The sequence below is a fragment of the Stegostoma tigrinum genome, chromosome 8 (genome assembly GCF_030684315.1).
Source record: "Stegostoma tigrinum isolate sSteTig4 chromosome 8, sSteTig4.hap1, whole genome shotgun sequence".
In the NCBI taxonomy this organism is placed as follows: Eukaryota; Metazoa; Chordata; class Chondrichthyes; order Orectolobiformes; family Stegostomatidae; genus Stegostoma; species Stegostoma tigrinum.
The window spans coordinates 11795754-11818872 of NC_081361.1; the positions used below are offsets into that span (position 1 = coordinate 11795754).

Here is a 23119-nt window from a genome sequence, read left to right on the forward strand (position 1 = left end):
TTTCACAGATAAAGCATTATTGTGCTATCAAAATGTGCAGTTGACTGGCAGAGAAGGGGAAGGGAAGTTATTTGGGTCTCAGAGCTGACAACACGGACCATAAATTTTTAATCAATCACAAGACGCTATGCTAAGTTTTCAGTTCAATCCATTTGTTTTTACTGGATTATCAAATGCAATCTATTTTACAAACACTTCACCTTTTCAATGTCATGACTGAAGTTCCCATTAATACTCACATGATTAAACCTCCTAGTGAAGGCTACGACATTTGGTGATGAACTGTGCTTTTCCTTTTTATTCCAGCCACAACTTGACAGCTCCTGGAAAACAAATTGTTGAACTTATAATAAGATTAATCAATGTTTAACCAGGCTTTCCAATGCCAAATATGGTTGTTCTTTTTTTTTGCACATTCAAAAGCTCAATCCACTCTTGACAGCCTTCATAGAGTGGCCTCAACATTCCATGTTTCAGAACCTGATTTTATTCAAAATTCTGCAGCTCATATTGATCCATGCATCAAGCCCTTTTTAAACATTGTTGCTCAAATTACTGACCTACATCACCTCTAAATCAAGCAATACCCCTGCGTCTTCGACTAAAACTTGTTTTCAAGTCCCTCCTTTGCCATGCACTATTCTATCTCTATAATTTCCTCTTGCTCCACAAACATCAGAAAAATATGTAGTCACATAATGCTGCCTTCTAAGCATCGCAACTTTCAATTGCATCGCATTTATTGACTGTGCCCTTAGTTGTCTCAGCCCAAAACACTCAGTCTCATTCTCGAGACACCCATCAAAAGTTAAGTGTGCAGATGGGAGAACACAGCAGTCGAGGCAGCATCAGAGGAGCAGGAAAGTTGACACTTTGGGTCAGGACCCTTCTTCAGATATGGGGTAGGTGAATGGGGGCTCTGAAATAAATAGAAAGGGGCTGGTCAGGCTGGGGAAGGTAGGTGGGATGGTGATAGCTGAGTGCAGGTAGGTAGTGGTGGGGATTGGTCAATGAGGTGGGAGGAGCGAATAGGTGGGAGAGAAGGCGGACAGGTCAAGGAGGCAGGGATGAGAGGGAGGGTTGGTCATGTGATGAGGCCAGGGTTGGGGAGATTTTGAAGCTAGTAAAGTCCACATTGTGACCATTGGGTTGTAGGCTCTCAAGGTAGAATGAGATGCTGTTCCTCCAGTTTTTGTGTGGCAGTGTTGTGACACTGGAGGAGACCCAGGATCCACATTGTGAACAGCGAATACAGTAGACCCAATTAAAACAAGTACAAGTAAAAGTGTTGCTTCACCTGGTAAGTGTGCCTGTAGCATAGGAGAGTGAGAAAGGAGGTGATGAATAGGCAAATGTGACACCTTCTGGAATTGAACAAGTCAGAATTGAGAAGTGTTAAGGGTGATGGAGTGGACCAGAGCTAATGGTCCCTGTGGAATGTTGACAATGGTGAGGTGAGGAAGCTGTATTTCATGATGCTATCCCACAGGAGGGGGCAAAAATGGCAGGGGTTGATTCTTTTAACATGGAGACAGGTGGTTTGGAATGTGAGGACAAGGGGAACTCTGCTGTTGCTCTGGAAGGCAGGGGAAGAGCTGATAGCTGAAGTGCAAGCAAAGTGTCAGTCACAGCTAATGGCCCTGTTAATGACAACAGTGGTCGAGAATCCTTGGTTGAGGAAAAAGAAGGGCATGTTAAAGGCACCATCGTGAAAGGTGTCACACTGGCTTTTTCTTAACTTGAACAACTCCAGAATCTAAGGATTCTTGGAAGATTGCTACCAATACACCCACACTCCCTATAGCTACTTCGTAGGATGAACCCCATCAGGTCCAGGGGACATATCACCCTTTAGCCCCATTAGTTTCCTTAGTACTGTTTCTCTAGTAACAGCTATTGTACTTTGTCCACCCGGTCTTTGCCCTTTTTATATATTTGAAGGAGCTCTTACTTTAATATTGGTTGCTTGTTTAACCACAGTTTGTTTTCTTCCTCCTCACATTTTTATACTCATCTTCTGTTCTTGCTTTAGAACTTTTCCAATTCTCAGGTTTACCACTAATCTTGGCCACATTCTATGCTTCTTCTTTCCATTCAAAAGGAATTCTTAACTTCCTTGGTTAACAATATCTATTTACCTCCTTCCTAGAATCCGTCTCCCTCACTGGGATATATCATTACTGTGCGTCAAAAACCATTTTCTTAAACATCTGCCACTGTTCACCATTTTTTCTTCAAAACATGCTTCCCTACAACTTTGACTACAAAGATTAAAGTCATCTATGAATAAACCACGGTCTTTTTCGACACACTCATTGTCTCCTGATTTATTCTGTTTCACAATATAGCTACTCATTAGGAGGCTGGCAAGCAGCTCCCACCAGTCTCCCTTCCTTTCTATTGTTATTTCTTAAATCTATTCATAAGGGTTCTACATCATTCAATCCAAGATTATTTCTTGCTGTTGCACTTTTTCTGTTCCATACCAAAAAAGATGCCCCCAACACCCTACCTTTCCTATTTACCCAATCAAAAGTCATATACCCCTGAATATTTAGCTCATAGCTTTAATTGCCTTGCAATCATGTCTCTTCAAATGCTGTGCATTAATCCATTTATTTTATTTCAAATATTATGAGGTAAGTGTGTGACTGAATTTAGTTTAAATTTTTTGTGAAGATTTGAAGCTCAAGTTGTGGATGCGGTTGTAGACTTGCTCACCAAGCTGGTGTGTTTGACTGAACACGTTTCATCACCCTGCTAGGTAACATTGTCAGTGTGTCTCTGGTGAAGCGTTGAAGTTCTGTCCCACTTGTTATTTATATGCTTCGGTTTGCTGAGGTGTTTGGCATTACTTCCAGTTCTGTTTTTCAGTGATTTACATATCAGGTCCGGTTCAATATGTTTGTTGATGGAGCTCTGGTTGGAATGCCAGGCCTCCAGGAATTCCCTGACATGACTCTGTTTGGCTTGTGCTATTATGGAGGTGTTGTCCCAGTCAAATTCATGTCCTTCTTTGTCTGTGTGTACTGAGACCAGTGAGAATTGGTCATGTCTCTTGGTAGCTAGTTGGTAATTTTCATGTATCCTTTATTGTCAGTTTTCTTCCAGTTTGACCTATGTAATGTTTCTCACATTCCTTGCATGGTATTTTGTATATTATATGTCTCAGTACACAGAAAGAAGGACACAAATTCGATTGGGACAACACATCCATAACAACACAAGCTAGACAAACAGAGACACATCAGGGAATTCCTGGAGGCCTGGCATCCCAATCAGAACTCCATCAACAAACACACTAAATTGAACCTGATACACAAATCAGTGAAAAACCAAACCAGATGTAATGCCAAACACCCCAGCAAACCAAGGCGTATAAATAACAAGCGGGACAGAACACCAATGCTTCACCACAGGAAACACTACACAGCAGGGTGACAAATCATCTGCAATCAAACTCATTGGCTCAGCAACCAAGTCTACAACCATAATCATAATCCATAACCAGAGCTACAGATCTTCTCAAAACCTTTAAACAGCTATAGGTGCATTACCCTCAAAGTGGCCCGCATTTGAGAGACAAATGCCATCTTTCCATGTGCAACCTGCAAATAACTATACTTCCTACACAAAAGCCTCAAAAAAACAGGTAGTACCACAAAGCTTAAAATATAAACCACCAAACAACAAATCCACAAGCATGAAGAACAGCTACACCGAACAGCCACAGAATGATAAAGGTTATGATCAATGATGCCCACACCCACCTTCAGAAATACAAGCGGGAAATTGCACATCAAAAACCCTTATACTCCAACGCAACCGTCCAAGACTGGACAACCAAACTGGAACAAGCCATCGTCATAAAACAACAAAAGGCCAGAATAAAGAAAAGATTAGGCCTGCAGGAAAATCAATCCAAACTCACCCACAACGACAACACAGGAACATGGTTCAAGAACATCTCAGATCAACAACTGACAGACACCGAGAAGGCTGTCCAAGTATACAGATTGAACTATAACTGCAGAGATGTCAAGAAAAAAAAACTGACATCCTGGCTGCACTGGAATTGACACTGAAGAGCAACTGACTCAGGGTGGAAATAGAACAGACCATCAGACAGATGATAGTCCCAAAACTGAGCGGCATAGGTAAGTGGAACATATTCAACACAGAAGAGAAGGAAGCCCTTTACTGGCAGACAAAGGAGGCCTGACAGTAATCCTTAACAGAGCCCAATTCATCAAGAAAGCTACTAGCAGATACTGACACCTACCAACAGAGGACATTAAACCCACACCACAGTTAAGAGAACCAGATCGAAACAACCCTGAAGAAATTACCCAACTCCAAATATCAGCAAGACAGACTACCAAAAAAATGAAGCAGAGGGATCCCAACACACCCCGAATTCTGTGGACTCCCCAATCCAGCGTTCCCCTGCAGACCTATCGTCCCTCTACAAGGCACATCAACATAGAGACGAGCCAAAGAACAACACTGGAAACCAAAATACTTAGTTGACAACACTACACATTCCATACACTCCTCCCAAGAATTCCTCAACATCATCAAGGACACCAGTATAGACAAGAAAGAGATAATGATATCCTTCAACATAACAGCACTATTTACATTCATAAACATAAACCTAGCCAAAGAGACAATTGCTACACAGCTGGACGAATCAGGAAGGCAGGCACCCCATGACGACAACAGCATCAACAGGGACTGTACCTCATAACCCACTTCACCTCCAATAGCTGTATGTTCAAATAAATCAACAGAACACCCATGGGACCCCTAATATCAGAACTAACTGCGTAAGTGGTAACGCAAAGATTAGAATTAACAGCACTTCCCACTATACAACCCAAACTCTGGGTCCGATATACAGTGACACCTTCATAATTATCAAATGCACTCGACTAGAATTAAGTCACCAACACATAAACAGCATCCTTACCGGACTAAAATTTGCAAAAGAAGAAGAGGAAAGAACAATAACCAACTACCCTTCCTATACAAGACAGTGAACTGTAAGAACAACTGGGAACTCCAGACTAGCAAATACAGAAACAGCACACATATGGACCAGGTACTTAATTACACCAGCAACCATCCCGACACCCACAAATGAAACTGATTCAGGACATTATTCGAATGAGACACAACACAATGGAGCAGTTCAGGATTGCACATAGCAGAATAAAAGCAGCTATATGGATTTTTTTATAAGGAATGAATACCACAGACCACAACAAGACACAACATGGTCAGACACCCTACCGTACATCAGAGACAACCACCAGATTACTCAGAGCCCTAGGTATCAGGGTAGCCCACAAACCAACAACCACCCTGCGACAACTACTGACAAACGCAAAGGTTGCCATACCCACAACCAATGAAACTAACATAATGTACAAAACCATGCAAGGACTGTGAGAAACATTACATAGGCCAAACTAACTACAGGGAAACACAAACACCAACTAGCTACCAAGAGGCATGACCAATTCTCGGGTCTCATTACACAAGGACAAAGAAGGTCACAAATTCGACTGGGCCAACACAATAACACAAGCCAAACTGAGACATGCCAGGGAACTCCTGGAGGCCTGGCATTCCAACTGGAACTCCATCCACAAACACATTGAACCAGACCGATATACCAACCACTGAAAACCAGAAGTGAAAGTAATGCCAAACACCCCAGTTTAAATAACAAGTGTGACAGAACACCAACGCTTCACCGGAGGCACACTGACGATGTTACCCAGCAGGGTGACAAAACATCTGCAACCAATCACACCAGCTCAGCAAGCAAGTCTACAACCTACAACCTCACTGGATTTAATTTTAGGAAATTAAGTTGGATAGCTGAATCAGCTGTAAGTGTATTTTATATGGTAGAGATTACAATTTAGTTAGAGGCATATAATTTTCAGTACTGGTGTTACAACAGGTATGCATGCCAATCATCCCTAAGACTGACAGATCTTATCATACAGCATACCCCATTATTTATCTGGAGCAAGCAACATACTGACCATACCCAATTAGCCCATGCTTGCTAAATTCACATCACAGTGGCAACATGAGATGTAATTTTTAATTGGTCACCAATTGCTGAATAACCCTAAGCGTATAAAAAAGTGACCTGACAACCAATTTAGACACGGTTAGCTACAGTGTGCCGCACTCGTGGGTACTGAAAACTACACTAAACCGCAGCCCTTTGTAGTCAGAAAGAATGTGTCAATGCATTGTAACTGTTTCAATTCAAAAAATAAATAAGTCATTATTTTCATTTCTAAGGGAAGTGCCCTGATCATTCAATTTTGTAATAAACTTTCTTTCATTGCTTACTTAATGTTTATGAATTTACTTATCAAACGAAGCTAACCTGAACCTAATACTAAGCACAATACAGCCAATTATATATATCTTAACCTGTATGATTAACCTTGTTAAATTTATTCATTATTGTGGCCATTGGAAGACTGAGACTAAAAAAGCAAATACTGTACTCCTCCAATCTCAGTTGTAACAGTGCTCTAAGTGAATTTTGTTTTTTTTTGTTCATTCACAGGATGAGGGCATCGCTGGCCAGGCAGCATTTATTGCCCATCCCTAATTGCCCAGAGTGCAGTTCAGAGTCAACTACATTGCTGTGGGTATGGAGTCACATGTAGGCCAGACTAGGTAAGGATGGCAGTCTCCTTCCCTAAAGGACATTACTGAACCAGTTGGGTTTTTCCAACAATCAACAATGGATTTACAGTCACCATTAGACTCTTAATTCCAGATATTTATTGAATTCAAATTCCACCAAATGCTGTGGCAGTATTTGAACCTGCGTCCCCATAATGTTACCTAAGTCTCTGGATTAACAGTTCAGTGATTACACCACTCGGCCATTATTTTCCCCCAAAATTTACCATTTGAAGCTTTGGATAGTTGAACTACAATAGTTACATAAATGAGTTATTTAAAAACTAAAATTCCTCTGTTTGTTAAACAGCAAATAAGATTAAATTTCTCCATATTCAACACGAATACCAGCTTGTATAAAGCTGAATTTCTACCATCTTTTTGGCAATTAGCAAAGTGTAAAATACTGAGAAAGATTGTCACTTCAATACAAATTTATGGGAACGTGTAAAATACAAAAATTATGAATTAATTGAAAGACTTTTATGTACCAGGCAACACAAAACTAGTAGTATAGATATGTATATTGCTTATGGCTCACACATTTTTAAACCCACGGCCACAGAAATATAAATGTCCCATTTTGTACCTCCCTCAAAGTATCAAGTAACGCAATCATTTGTTCTAAGTTTGCCTACCACCATTTTGGACTTTTTTTGATGAGGTGGAGGAGAATTGGAAGAGAATGTTTCAAAAACCAAAATTCCCAAGTGACTTGAGAAGGAATGAAATAAGTGAGAGCTACTGTTTTGAAATACTAGTCAGTGGTCAAGGATGGAAGGGATTCATTATGAAGAGCTATAAAATAGTTAGCACTCATCAATTTAACTCAGAAGAGGGTCTCTTGGGTACACAAAACTGGAGTACAGCATTAAACAATGCCTCAGAAACATAGTTCACACTTTTTTAATAGAAATAATTTTTCATAGAATCCCTACAGTGTGGAAACAGGCCCTTCGTCCCAACAAGTACACACTGACCCTCAGACCCGTCTCCTTATAACCCACTTAATCCACACATCCCTGAACACTATGGGTAATTTAGCATTGCCAGTCCATCTAGCCTGCTCATCTTTGGACTGTGGGAGGAAACTGGAGCACTCAGAGGAAACCCACACAAACAGATGGAGAATGTGCAAACTCCACACTGACAGTCGCCCAAGGGTGCAATCGAACCCAGGTCCCTGGTGTTATGAGGCAGCAGTGTTAGCCACTGAGCCATGGAGTCTCCCCTTTACTATTAAGTTTAATTGTGAACAATCTTTTAAATTCTGTGGTCAGGTGCTTTGGGAATGAACGAACTAAATCCAAAATCATACTTACACAATTTTCATGTGGATGGAAGAGGACAAAAATCACAGAATCTAACCCTCCAAAGTAGGAGTCAAAATCTCTGGGAATCCAAATTATACCAAGCATTCTAAATTAACATTAATTTAAGTCACACTATTAATTTTAGTTCAAAATGTAAAATTTAACTGCACTAAAAATGTTTGTATTCGTACTCAAAATTTCTTTACAACATCAAAGTACAAAGCCACAGTGGGACTTACAGTTTTCAGGGATGTTAATAATTCCCCTTTTGTAAATGACTGGCAATGTTCTCAGAGTTGGCCAAGTGCTTTTATGTTCTTTATTGGTTGCTACTTACTAAGTGTAAAATTCAAGCTCATCATCCAAGCTAGGCATGAGTAGCATGCAAATCATAAAAGATTAGATTTGCCATTGCCTTGCCCAAAGATCATCTGGAACAGAGGTCCAAGAGCAGAGTATAGGGATGGGAGTAGGAAAGCCTGAAATAGAGTAGTTAGCTCAGGAGTAGAAAATGGTGTCAGTTGAATGCACTACAAACTGGTACAGACTGAGGCAATAAATGAGTCTGGCATCCCCCATTCTGTTGAAAATGCAAACAATCCTTTAGGGCTCAGAAGGGAAGCAGCATTAAACTATTCTCTAATAATTATAGTCCATAAAGTTGTTTACTAGAATGACACTCAGGCATTTGATGAGATTTGCCTGCCTTACTTTGCGATCTCCCCTCCCATTCACTCCATCATCTTATCATCTCCTTCTCTCACTGTCTCCCCCATTTCATGCAGTACTTGCAAATAGTTAAAAAAAAATGAAATTACTTTAAAGAAAATAACAAAATTTGAGGAGATAGCAATTAACCTATGCTTTGAGATTTGTATTCTGCAATGCTGATCATTATTCCCTCTCCACAAGTCTCGCCATTAACAAAAGAGTTATATCTAACTCTGAACATTCATGTTGTTTCGTTTTTCATAGATGCTGCCAGACCTGTCAAGTCTCTCCAGCATTTTCTGCTTTCATTATAGTCTAGATAGCATCATATATTGTGTGATTAACAATAACAAATGAAGTAAATATTCTTGAGAATGAAACATGTCAGAGTAAACATGCTGCATGCATTAATTCTCCAATATATCTTATCAATGGAAGCTGTTACAGCTTCAAACCTGGTTATTCTTTCATGCTGTTCATACTGCAGTCAGATCAACCAACAGCATATTCTGCAACAAAACCACATTACGAACATTACTGTTTTCGTAACAACATGAAACAACAGAAATGAACAAAATAATTAACAAGTTTAAAGACTGGAATTTTAACACTATCCTGTGGATTGTGAAAAACAAAATAGTGGACAGGAGAGAATCTGGGCTGTAGGTGCTCCTTTTGTGAGGTTTCTTCAGTGCTGGAGCTAATTTCCTCACTTTTGTGCAGCAGTAATTACTACTTTTATAAGTTTACATTGTTTGCGGAACTATAAGACAATACAAAAACAGCAATACTTTTAATGGGAGGAAAGAGAGAGCAGGAGATGACTTTTCGTGAGAGTGACTCCAAGGTGAGGTTGGAAAACAGCTCTAGAGATCAAGAATAAGTCAAAAGAATCAAGCAGTGAACTTTTACAGGTGACTGACTGTAATATTACAAACATCTCTGGAGATGGCCAAAGGAAAACAAACAGAGCAGTGCAATTTCGCAACTGACCTTGAGAGACCTTATTATCAAAACTACACATAGCAGCTGGGAGTGATCAGTGATTTCAAAGCCTGATTATTAATTAAATGTTTGATTTTAAGATTTATGAGTCGTAGAAATATACAGCATGGAAACAGACCCTTGGGTCAAAATTGTCCACGCTGACCAGATATCCTATATAAATCTAGTCCCATTTGCCAGCATTTGACCCATATTCCTCTGAACCCTTTCTATTCATTTACCCATCCAAATGCCTTTTAAATGTTGAAATTGTTCCAGCCTCCACCACTTCCTCAGGCAACTCATTCTAGATACGCAGCACCCTCTGCATGAAAAGGTTGTTTCTAAGTCCCTTTCAAATCTTACCCATCTCACCTTAAACCAATGCCCTCTAGTTTTGGACTGCTGCACCCCAGGGAAAGGATCTTGCCCATTTACCCTCTCTATGCCTCTCAGGATTTTATAACTCTCCAAGGTCAACCCTCAAACTCTGACACTCCAGGGAAAATAGCCCCAGTCTATTCAACCTCTCCCTATAGCTCAAGCCCTCCACCCTCATCAACATTCGCATAAAACTTCCTGAACCCTTTCTAGTTTCACAACATCCTTCTATAGGAGGAAGACCAGAATTGCATGCAATATTCCAAGCATCCTGTATAGCTACAACATAACCTTCCAACTCCTATACTCAATGCACTGACCAATAAAGGCAAGCATACCAAATGCATTCTTTACTATCCTATCTACCTGTGACTCCACTCTCAAGGAACTATGAACCTGCACTCCAAGGTCTCTTGTTCAGCAACACTCACCAAGACCTTACCATTAAGTGTATAAGAACCGCCCTATTTGCCTATCCAAAAAGTACAAATCTTAATTTTTTTTGTAAATCTATAATAGTGATTAGAGTGAGGTTTCTTTTTATGTTTTAGTGAGATCTGTCTCAATTAATACCTATCTTTTACATTTAAAATTTAAGTTATTCTAGAGCAATGTTTTTGAACTGTAAGACTGTGGTAAGTTTTGAGAAAGTGTGTTGTGATTGTTTTTTGGTATATTCTGGACTGTAGATTGTTTAAGGTGCAGAGATGGCTTTTAGTAGAATGATGTGCTCTTCCTGTCGAATGTGGGAGATTAGGGAGAATTTCAATGTTTCTGGAAGTGTGTTTGGATGCAAATCCTATTGAATCACATGGATCAATCAGCACAGCAGTTAGAGGCAATGAAGAACGTAAAGAAGCCAGGGAGTGTGATAGATGGCAGTTTCAGGAAGGTACAGATACAGTCATGTAAATGGGTTATAGCTAGGAAAGGTAGGAGAGGTATGCAGGTAGTGCAGAAATCTCCCAGGGCTATCCCCATCTCAAACAAGTATGCTGTTTTGAATAATGTCAGGGCTCTTGGCTGCTCAAAGGAGTATAGCGCTGATAGCAGGGTTTCTGATACCAAGACTGGCTCTACTGTAATGAGGGGTACGTCAGGTTCCAAGCGATCGACTGATTTAGGGGACTCTCTAGTCAGGGGCACAAACAGATGTTCCTGCATCTGACAGCAAGACCCTGGTGCTAGGGTCAAGGATGTTTCAGAGAGGGTACACAATATTTTAAAAAGGAGAGAGTGATCAGCAGAAGGTCATTGTACACTTTGGTACCAAAGGCACATGAAGAGAAAGGGATGAGTTCTGCAGAGAGAACATAGGAAATTAGGCAGGAGGTTAAAAAGTAGGTCCTCCCAATGCCACATGCTAGTGAGACTACAAAAAGAGGATAGGGCGGGTGAATGCGTAGCTGAAAATCTGCTGCAGGGGACAGGGATTCACATTTTGGATCATTGGGAACTCTTTTGGGATAGAAGTGACTTGTATAAAAACGACTGGCTGCACCTGAATTGTACGGGGACCAATATCCTGGCAGGGCGAATTGCAGGTGCTACCCAGGAGGCTATTTCCTCATTGGGTGGGTGCTGGAGGTGGTGGTGGTGGTGAGAAGAGAGATTATTTTCAATTCATTAATGGGATGAGGGCGTCGCTGGCCAGGCAGCATTTATTGCCATTCTCTAATTGCCCAGAGGGCAGTTCAGAGTCAACTACATTGCTGCAGGTCTGGAGTCACATGTAGGCCAGACCAGGTAAGAATGGTGGTTTCCTTACCTAAAGGACATTAGTGAACCAGATAGGTTTTTCCAACAATCGACAATGGTTTCGTGGTCATCATTGGATTCTTAATTCCAGATATTTTACTGAGCTCAAATTCCACCATCTGCCGAGGCAGGATTTGAACCCTGGTCCCCAGAATGTTATTTGGGTCTCTGAATTAACAGCCCAGCAATAATACCACTAGGCCATCATGTCCCCACCAGGTAAGTCAGAGGCTATTATAGTAGAGAGGAGGTACAAGTTAAATAGCCAAGGCAGACAGGAGCAGGACAGAGAACAAGATAAGACTGATAATTAAAATGAGTTTACTTCAATGGAAGGGGTCTGACAGGTAAGGCAAATGAACTCAGGGCAAGGATGGGAACATGGGACTGATATTATACCTATTACAGAAACGTAACCGAGGATGGGCAGGACTGGCAGCTTAATATTCCAGGGTATAGTAGCTACAGGAAGGATAGAAAGGAGAGCAAGAGAGAAGGAAGAGTAGTGTTTTTGGTTAAAGGTAAAATTGCGGCTGTACTTCGGAGGGATATTCCTAGAAGAACATTTATGTGTGGAACTGAATGGTCACCTTATTGGGATTGTATTTTAGGCCCCTAGTAGTTAGCAGGAAATTGAGAAGGCCTCCCCCTCTCTCCCTATTTATTCCAGAACCCTCATCCCATCCCCCTCTCTGATGAAGGGTCTAGGCCCGAAACGTCAGCTTTTGTGCTCCTGAGATGCTGCTTGGCCTGCTGTGTTCATCCAGCCTCACATTTTATTATCTTAGATGGAAAGGGATTTGTTAAGTGTGTAGAAGAAAATTTTCTTATTCAGTACGAGACACAAAATTTGGGAAGGCAAGGACTGATGAGGATGACTCAACAGGGCTTTGTGCATAGTAAATCATGTCTCACTAACTTGATTGAGTTTTTTGAAGAAGTGACAACGAAAACTGGCGAATGTTTATACCTATTTCAGCAAGGCATTCAACAAGGTTCTGCATGGTAGCCTGGTTAGCAAGGTTAGATCACATGAAATCCAGGAAGAGCTAGCCAACTGGATACAAAATTGGCTTGAAGGTAGGAGAGAGAGTGTGGTGGTAGAGGATTGTTCCTCAGACTGGAGGTCTGTGACGAGTGGTGTGCCGCAAGGATTGGTTCTAGGTCCACTGTTTTTCTTTTTTTTTATATAAATGATTTGGATGTGGGCATAGAAGGTATGGTTAGTAAGTCTGCAGGTGCCACCAAAATCGGTGGTATAGTGGTCAGTGAAGAAGGTCATCTCAGAGTATAACGGGAGCTTGGTCAGATGGTCCAATGGGTTAAGAAGTGGCAGATGTAGTTTAATTTAGATAAATATGAGGTGTTGCATTTTGGTACGGTCAGGGCCAGACTTATGCCACACAGGGCCCGACCATTAAGTGTATAAGTGGTGATGGTGAGGAGCAATGCTTTTGCACAGAGGATGGTGTGTGCATGGAATGAGCTGCCAGAGGAAATGGTGGAGGCTGGTACAATTACATCATTTAAAAGTCGTCTGGATGGGCACATGAATAGGAAGGGTTTACAACAATATGGGCCAAATTCTGGCAAATGGGACAAGATCAACTTAGGATATCTGGTCGGCATGGACGAGTTGGACCGAGGCATCCGTTTCTGTGTTGTATAACTCGATGATTCTATGTGTGGAAATTGAAACAAAGTTAACATTTCAGGTTGATCTTTCTTTATTTCAGATGTCTAGCATCTGCAGTCTTCTTTTTAATAAGAATTGCATCTGTACAGGCAGTGATGCAATTCTTATTAAAAAGAAGACTGCAGATGCTAGACATCTGGAATAAAGAAAGATCAACCTGAAATGTTAACTTTGTTTCAGTTTCCACACATAGAATCCCGGTAAAGGTAAAGTCATAATAATGTTTCCTGACCACAGGACTCCTTTCTCGTTAGTGAGGGACATGACTGGTGGTGTTTTAATATTAGGGTCACCATGCCTCAGGCAAGGGAAGAGGTTGAGGAGAAAAACAGTCTCTCATGGTAACCTTAGCTGATGTGGGAACTGAACCCACGCTGTTGGCATTATTGTGTATTACAAATCAGTCATCTAGCCAACTGAGCCAGTCAACTCTCCAATGCTGCACGGACTGCACAGACAGCTCAGCCAGCCTGAGATCACAATAATAGAAATACCTATAAAAACTGACATTCACCAGCATCTATTTACTTTCACAGCAGGTAGCAATCCATCAGTGACTCTCTTTGTCTTCAGAGCTTTGTTGCTGGTCAAGCTCCCAATGGCATCTTTAAGTCAGAGAGTGTTTTATTCAAGCTCTACTCTAGAACTTGATCACAGGAGGCTGGATTTTTGCTGCTGAGGCAAATAGCTCAGGTCACTGACCTGCCTTAGTAGAAAGAAACCAAACTGATATTGTTTTTGTTCCAGGGGATATGACAGAGAGTTAAGCCCACCACCCCCAGAAGCACAGTATCAGCAGCCAGAAAAGGTTGTAAGGAAGTCCCATCTCAACTCAGAGATGGTAGGAACTGCAGATACTGGAGAATCTGAGATAACAAGGTATAGAGCTGGATGAATACAGCTGGCCAAGCAGCATCACAGGAGCAGGAAAGCTGACGTTTCGGGCCTAGACCGTTCTTTCGAAAGGGTCTTGGCCCGAAATGTCAGCTTTCCTGCTCCTATGACGCTGCTTGACCTGCTGTGTTCATCCGGCTCTACAACTTGTTATTCCATCTCAATTCTCCGTTCTTTATTAGATATGTATTTAAGTTGGTTAAATCCTCTAGACTTTACATCCCTTCACTGTAGTCCACACATTCTCCTGTCCGAACGTGCCCTCAACCCAGCTCCATCGCCATCATACACTCAATGTCAATTCTTGACCTTTCCATGCCCTTTCATCTCATATAAACTTTGTACAGATACAATGAGCCACATTTTAACAATGGCATACATGGAACTGATCAGAAAAAAAAACACATTCACAAATCACCTGCTTAAAAAAGTGCTGTTCCTCTAACACAATCAAAGGGTCAATTAGACAAATCATTAAAAATCTCAATGATACATTTCAAATACTTCACATTGCTTAATATTATATAAACAAACATTAAGGTATTTACAAGAACAATCACAGACAGAAAACTAATCACGTAAAAGTTTCAGTCAAGCAAATGCAACACTTCACCCCAGTTGTCAAAACAGATAACTGGCTGAGAAAATCTTCTTACAAATCTAGACTTTCAGCCAAACGTGCAGAAAGTGGCCAGCCAGGTCTATGTTCTAATGGGGGAGGATGGTCTCAAAAACGTTTTACAACACAGCAAGTAGCATTAAACTTAACAGTGAAACTTTAGACGATTGGTGAAACAAATGGCTAATAAGCAGAGTTAGTAGTGCTTATATTGCCTTGGGGCTGAAGTACAATGGGCGCTTTGGACAAAAATGTAGAAGTTTCCAAAAGCTAACAAACAGTTCCTGACTGAGGCAGTTATATAAAAATAAATGCTGTCATAAAATGAATTTTTTTAAAAGTACTTCTTAAGATTAAGAGGCAGAATATACTTTTGCGCACTGCAATTCAAAAATTGAAAAATGGTTGCGGTGAAACCAAAAAATTGAAGAACAATGTGAAAATTGCACCATGTTAAAGGGAAAATCCAGCAAATCAAACTAAGACATCTGACATAAATCTCGGAAGTAAACCAAAACAGTTCCAGCCATAACAAATAAAATAATATTGTTTTAATTCATAGCTGAGTCACTGACCAGAATTACTTTCTTTGAATCAAGAGAACACAAAATCAGTACTTTCAATTGGAACTAAGTCAATCAACAGTAAGATTAGTAAATACTGAAGAAATTAGCAAATAGCTTTTAAAAGTCAACAACCTACCTCAGCAGGTTTGATGCTGAACAAAGTTGCTGACTGAGATCAAGCTATTGCATCCAATTACAAGCAAATGCCATCTTCCAAAATGAATATATGCTGCTACATAACAACTGTAATTACCATCATCAGCAGCTACCATGCTAGTACAGTCACTGAGGCAATTTTCAGTGGGGACTTCTGGTAAAATACGATGCAACAATCAATCACAAATGGTTGTTATGTTTGAATAGCCAGCACCACAATTCGCTTAATAATTATGACTCTGAAACTCAGAGATTGTGTCAACCCAACAGTAAATCTCAAATATCTTTTTCTCAACCTTCTAAGATAAATACATTTTAGAACTGGACAAGCACTTACATGTAATAATCAATTGTCCAATACTTATCAGTAGGTACTTCATAAGTTGATTTGGGGCCACTTCTGTGCATTGAGAAGCTAAAACTTGAGGACTGAAAGTAGTCAAATGGTGTTGAAGGATTTTTTCACATCAACTGAGAGATTCTGATAAATTCTGCAACTGTGCTGGCACACACTGTGGTTGCAACTCGAAGTCTCAGGGCAAGTCATTAAAAATTTTCCTTAGGATAGATTGATATTTGCCAATGTTTAGATTTTGAAGTAGAACACAAACAGGAGAAGACAGGTCAACATGACTATGTCGTATAACTTGGAAATGTGTACTCCTTTAAATAATTTGGGATTGGATACAAGCAACACTAAAGTAGAATAATACTTTTCAGTTTCTAAATGTAAAAGTACTTTGCAAAAGGTGGCTCAGAATACAATGGTCATTATGTTAAGGCTGCCAGAAAACAGAAAATACTTTCTATTAGTTTGCTAATGAATATTTCAATAAGCTTATTCTAATATAAAAGGTACCGATATAAAACTTCCAGTCGGCATCAATGCATAAAAGCACAAAACATGGACATTTTCTTTGAACTGGAAAAATACATTAATCTAAGCTAACCTTTGGACATTGTTCATTGGCATTATGGACTCCAAAAGTGACCATAATGGAATAAAACTTAAAATTTTATAAAATCTGCAAACTAATCGCAGCTCAGTTTTTTTAACTCCAGGACCAGATTACAGAGCAGCCAGATACAACTTAGTGATTCTTGGCCATTACTTTTCTTTGTAAGATCAAGGAGAACATTAAACAGTTTCATTTAAAATGTTTCAGTTTAGTTGTACCAATGTGGTTGCAGGGTGATCCCAATGTTGTTTTGTGTGCATCAATTATATACACTAAACATTTAATGTTGTTATTAATTTAGCAATATCAATTATCATAACTATATGATGAGCTAAGACCAAATGTACAGCCAGCTTGATAGGCACCGCATTGACAAATAATCACTCCCTTCATCTCAGACACTCAGCAGCAGCATACTCATAACCGACATGTTCCAAAACCAGCGGCAACTTCAATTCAGTCAAAGCACTAAATAAGCAACCAAATGTCATTCCAAGTCAATATTTCAGATTGTATGAGAGCCCATTCCACACACAACAACTTACTCGCAGATTTTCCTTTCAGTCATATGGCCTGCCCAAAAACCTGGGAGGCACGCACACACATGCACCACTGTAAATCTAATTTTCATATTGATAACAGTTCCAACAACATTTTTGATTTTATCGCTTCATATCTTTCCAACAACAGTAAAGTTAAAAACCAGTCAGCTTCTGTTTCAATTTGGAAGAATGATAACCCAACAAACAGCAGCAATTACTTTGATCACTGAAAAATCAAAATATGGACATCCTATACATAATTTTGTACAAAACTTACATATAGTTGGATTAAAACTTGGAATAGTCAAGTTAACATCATGAACAAGCCAATTAGTGATCATTAACTTGGCTCAGAATGGTACTGTCAGTCATCGGTATCAAAGTGACCAATAACCCTAATCTTCTGTACTTACAAGTTCTTAATACAAATCCCTAATCAAAAACAGAAGTTGCTGGAAAAGCTCAGCAAGTCTGGCAGCATCTGTGAAGACAAAATCAGAGTTAATGTTTTCGGTCCGGTGACCCTCCCTCAGAACTTGAGGAACGGTCACCTGACTCAAAACATGAACTCTGACTTTTGTCTTCACAGATGCTGCCAGACCTGCTGAACTTTTCCAGCAACTTCTGTTTTTGTTCCTGATTTACAGCATCTGCAATTCTTTCAATTTTTACAAATTCAGAATACCTGGTCCCAAAGTAAAATGACTGCATCACACACGAAGTTTAAAATTTCAATGATCACACAAACAAGATCAGATATGAGCTTCCTCAGAACTTGTTTCCTCATTGCAGAAGCTTTAAAGAACTCCTTTCTGTATTTCTTTTCATTTGATTCCCAAAGCAGAAAAAGTGATTTGCAAAATTAGAGGACACTGAGGGTGGAAAAGCATATATAAATTGGAATTATGCCCGGGCTATTTTTTCTAAGCTTTGCCTTATTTTGAATAACTAGAGGTATGAACTCTTCGAAACACATCCAGCAAGAAGCAAACATTTTCCAAACTCCCTAGTCACGCCTTCAAGAAAATGAATAACAGCAGATTATTGCAAAAATGTATTAAATAAGTTTAGCAAAAATTAATTAATTGACACAAGATGTTTAACATAGCCCAACTGTGTTTATCCAGTTGAAAAGGTTATACTTTTTGGCCTATAGAATACATGCATCTTTCCATCAAACAAAAAATGCTCTGAGAAGAGCTTAGTTGTTGTCAGCTAACTAAAAAAGGATATGTATAAATTTGAAATTTATAACTACCAACTCTATCACTCAACAAACTTTCCAGAGAATTTGCATAACCTTAAGAAGTTAGAAAATAAAAACCAAAAGAACTGAGTAAGAGTCACCGGAGCCGAAACGTTAACTCTGTTTTCTCCTCCACAGATGCTGTCAGACCTGCTGAGCTTTTCCAACAACTTTGTTTTTGTTGCTTTAGAAGTTATTACTTAGGAATTTGCAAATAAACATACTGGCTTCAAAAAAGTTGTCCCATCTAAGACAAAATCAACTTCATCTTTTATATTTCAATTGCAAAAATACAAATATTTAACTTTTGAGTTAATCATGATGAAATTAGAATTAAATGTGTTGTCAAGCTCTCTACTTAAATTTCACAATAAAAGTCAAGATATATGCATATATTATTCAAGATATTAGAAATTCAGCCTTAGTCAATCACAAAAGTTCTTGCAATCCGAAAGATCGCTTTTCCAAATCAATGTAAAACCATACAATAGTTAAGTGAATGAAAAATTGTAAGCGCTAATCCTCAAATTTTCATAGTTAACAGGATTTCTACTTCCTTGAAATATATGTATCACAAAAGAAAACAATCAGCAATTTTTTCAAGTGAAATTTTAATGGGCCTAAACAAACCTTCAGAAATGTGAAAGATGGCATTAAACATCAAAATATGCCAGAGATAATGGGAACTGCAGATGCTGGAGAATTCCAAGATAATAAAATGTGAGGCTGGATGAACACAGCAGGCCAAGCAGCATCTCAGGAGCACAAAAGCTGACGTTTCGGGCCTAGACCCTTCATCAGAGAGGGGGATGGGGAGAGGGAGCTGGAATAAATAGGGAGAGAGGGGGAGGCGGACCGAAGATGGAGAGTAAAGAAGATAGGTGGAGATAGTATAGGTGGGGAGGTAGGGAGGGGATAGGTCAGTCCAGGGAAGACGGACAGGTCAAGGAGGTGGGATGAGGTTAGTAGGTAGCTGGGGGTACGGCTTGGTGTGGGAGGAAGGGATGGGTGAGAGGAAGAACCGGTTAGGGAGGCAGAGACAGGTTGGACTGGTTTTGGGATGCAGTGGGTGGGGGGGAAGAGCTGGGCTGGTTGTGTGGTGCAGTGGGGGGAGGGGATGAACTGGGCTGGTTTAGGGATGCAGTAGGGGAAGGGGAGATTTTGAAACTGGTGAAGTCCACATTGATACCATATGGCTGCAGGGTTCCCAGGCGGAATATGAGTTGCTGTTCCTGCAACCTTCGGGTGGCATCATTGTGGCACTGCAGGAGGCCCATGATGGACATGTCATCTAGAGAATGGGAGGGGGAGTGGAAATGGTTTGCGACTGGGAGGTGCAGTTGTTTGTTGCGAACTGAGCGGAGGTGTTCTGCAAAGCGGTCTCCAAGCCTCCGCTTGGTTTCCCCAATGTAGAGGAAGCCGCACCGGGTACAATGGATGCAGTATACCACATTGGCAGATGTGCAGGTGAACCTCTGCTTAATGTGGAATGTCATCTTGGGGCCTGCGATGGGGGTGAGGGAGGAGGTGTGGGGACAAGTGTAGCATTTCCTGCGGTTGCAGGGGAAGGTGCCGGGTGTGGTGGGGTTGGAGGGCAGTGTGGAGCGAACAAGGGAGTCACGGAGAGAGTGGTCTCTCCGGAAAGCAGACAGGGGAGGGGATGGAAAAATGTCTTGGGTGGTGGGTTCAGATTGTAAATGGCGGAAGTGTCGGAGGATGATGCGTTGTATCCGGAGGTTGGTAGGGTGGTGTGTGAGAACGAGGGGGATCCTCTTAGGGCGGTTGTGGCGGGGGCGGGGTGTGAGAGATGTGTTGCGGGAAATACGGGAGATGCGGTCAAGGGCGTTCTCGATCACTGTGGGGGGAAAGTTGCGGTCCTTAAAGAACTTGGACATCTGGGATGTGCGGGAGTGGAATGTCTTATCGTGGGAGCAGATGCGGCGGAGGCGGAGGAATTGGGAATAGGGGATGGAATTTTTGCAGGAGGGTGGGTGGGAGGAGGTGTATTCTAGGTAGCTGTGGGAGTCGGTGGGCTTGAAATGGACATCAGTTACAAGCTGGTTGCCTGAGATGGAGACTGAGAGGTCCAGGAAGGTGAGGGATGTGCTGGAGATGGCCCAGGTGAACTGAAGGTTGGGGTGGAAGGTGTTGGTGAAGTGGATGAACTGTTCGAGCTCCTCTGGGGAGCAAGAGGCGGCGCCGATACAGTCATCAATGTACCGGAGGAAGAGGTGGGGTTTGGGGCCTGTGTAGGTGCGGAAGAGGGAATGTTCCACGTAACCTACAAAGAGGCAGGCATAGCTGGGGCCCATGCGGGTGCCCAGTTCCTACAGACTAAGGGGGTGGCCATGGGCACCCGCATGGGCCCCAGCTATGCCTGCCTCTTTGTAGGTTACGTGGAACAGTCCCTCTTCCGCACCTACACAGGCCCCAAATAAGGGGGTGGCCATGGGCACCCGCATGGGCCCCAGCTATGCCTGCCTCTTTGTAGGTTACGTGGAACAGTCCCTCTTCCGCACCTACACAGGCCCCAAATAAGGGGGTGGCCATGGGCACCCGCATGGGCCCCAGCTATGCCTGCCTCTTTGTAGGTTACGTGGAACAGTCCCTCTTCCGCACCTACACAGGCCCCAAACCCCACCTCTTCCTCCGGTACATTGATGACTGTATTGGCGCCGCCTCTTGCTCCCCAGAGGAGCTCGAACAGTTCATCCACTTCACCAACACCTTCCACCCCAACCTTCAGTTCACCTGGGCCATCTCCAGCACATCCCTCACCTTCCTGGACCTCTCAGTCTCCATCTCGGGCAACCAGCTTGTAACTGATGTCCATTTCAAGCCCACCGACTCCCACAGCTACCTAGAATACACCTCCTCCCACCCACCCTCCTGCAAAAATTCCATCCCCTATTCCCAATTCCTCCGCCTCCGCCGCATCTGCTCCCACGATAAGACATTCCACTCCCGCACATCCCAGATGTCCAAGTTCTTTAAGGACCGCAACTTCCCCCCCACAGTGATCGAGAACGCCCTTGACCGCGTCTCCCGTATTTCCCGCAACACATCCCTCACACCCCGCCCCCGCCACAACCGCCCTAAGAGGATCCCCCTCGTTCTCACACACCACCCTACCAACCTCCGGATACAACGCATCATCCTCCGACACTTCCGCCATTTACAATCCGAACCCACCACCCAAGACATTTTTCCATCCCCTCCCCTGTCTGCTTTCCGGAGAGACTACTCTCTCCGTGACTCCCTTGTTCGCTCCACACTGCCCTCCAACTCCACCACACCCGGCACCTTCCCCTGCAACCGCAGGAAATGCTACACTTGTCCCCACACCTCCTCCCTCACCCCCATCGCAGGCCCCAAGATGACATTCCACATTAAGCAGAGGTTCACCTGCACATCTGCCAATGTGGTATACTGCATCCATTGTACCCGGTGCGGCTTCCTCTACATTGGGGAAACCAAGCGGAGGCTTGGAGACCGCTTCGCAGAACACCTCCGCTCAGTTCGCAACAAACAACTGCACCTCCCAGTCGCAAACCATTTCCACTCCCCCTCCCATTCTCTAGATGACATGTCCATCATGGGCCTCCTGCACTGCCACAATGATGCCACCCGAAGGTTGCAGGAACAGCAACTCATATTCCGCCTGGGAACCCTGCAGCCATATGGTATCAATGTGGACTTCACCAGTTTCAAAATCTCCCCTTCCCCTACTGCATCCCTAAACCAGCCCAGTTCGTCCCCTCCCCCCACTGCACCACACAACCAGCCCAGCTCTTCCCCCCCACCCACTGCATCCCAAAACCAGTCCAACCTGTCTCTGCCTCCCTAACCGGTTCTTCCTCTCACCCATCCCTTCCTCCCACACCAAGCCGCACCCCCAGCTACCTACTAACCTCATCCCACCTCCTTGACCTGTCCGTCTTCCCTGGACTGACCTATCCCCTCCCTACCTCCCCACCTATACTATCTCCACCTATCTTCTTTACTCTCCATCTTCGGTCCGCCTCCCCCTCTCTCCCTATTTATTCCAGCTCCCTCTCCCCATCCCCCTCTCTGATGAAGGGTCTAGGCCCGAAACGTCAGCTTTTGTGCTCCTGAGATGCTGCTTGGCCTGCTGTGTTCATCCAGCCTCACATTTTATTATATCAAAATATGTCATCCTGAATTCCAAAATGATGCGTCAATAACTTAGCACCGTAGACCAATAACCTTAGCTGGATTGAAGAAATCAGCTTGCACACATAAAGAATGGTTAATAGGTCCAATGGCATGTACGGTTTCTTTAAAAAGTTAATTCATGGGATGAGAGCTTCACTGGCTGGGCCAGCATTCATTGCCCAACCCTAGTTGCCCTGGAGCAAGTGATGGTCAATTTAATTCTTGAACTGCTACAGTCCATTTGCTATAAATATAGTCATAATGTTATTGTTAATGTTATCATAATGTTATAACAGAGTTCCAAGATTTTGGCTATATTTCCAAAACAACATGGCGAGTGGCTTGGATGGGAATTTCCAGATGATGTATCGCATGTATGTTACCCTTGTCTTTCT

At 42.1% G+C, this 23119-nt stretch overlaps 1 protein-coding gene across 6 annotated transcripts in view; it reads right to left on the reverse strand.

The window, feature by feature from the left end:
- ralgps2 (Ral GEF with PH domain and SH3 binding motif 2) overlaps positions 1 to 23119 on the reverse strand; it is a 397302-nt gene that overhangs the window by 241650 nt on the left and 132533 nt on the right. For all 6 annotated transcript variants that reach the window (XR_009446048.1, XM_059647739.1, XM_059647737.1 and 3 more), the window contains one exon: positions 240 to 323. Coding sequence is in view for 5 of the 6 variants with exons in the window: in XM_059647739.1 (XP_059503722.1) it covers positions 240 to 323 (84 nt within the window). In the remaining variant the exon portion in view is untranslated. The remainder of the gene's footprint in view (positions 1 to 239; positions 324 to 23119) is intronic.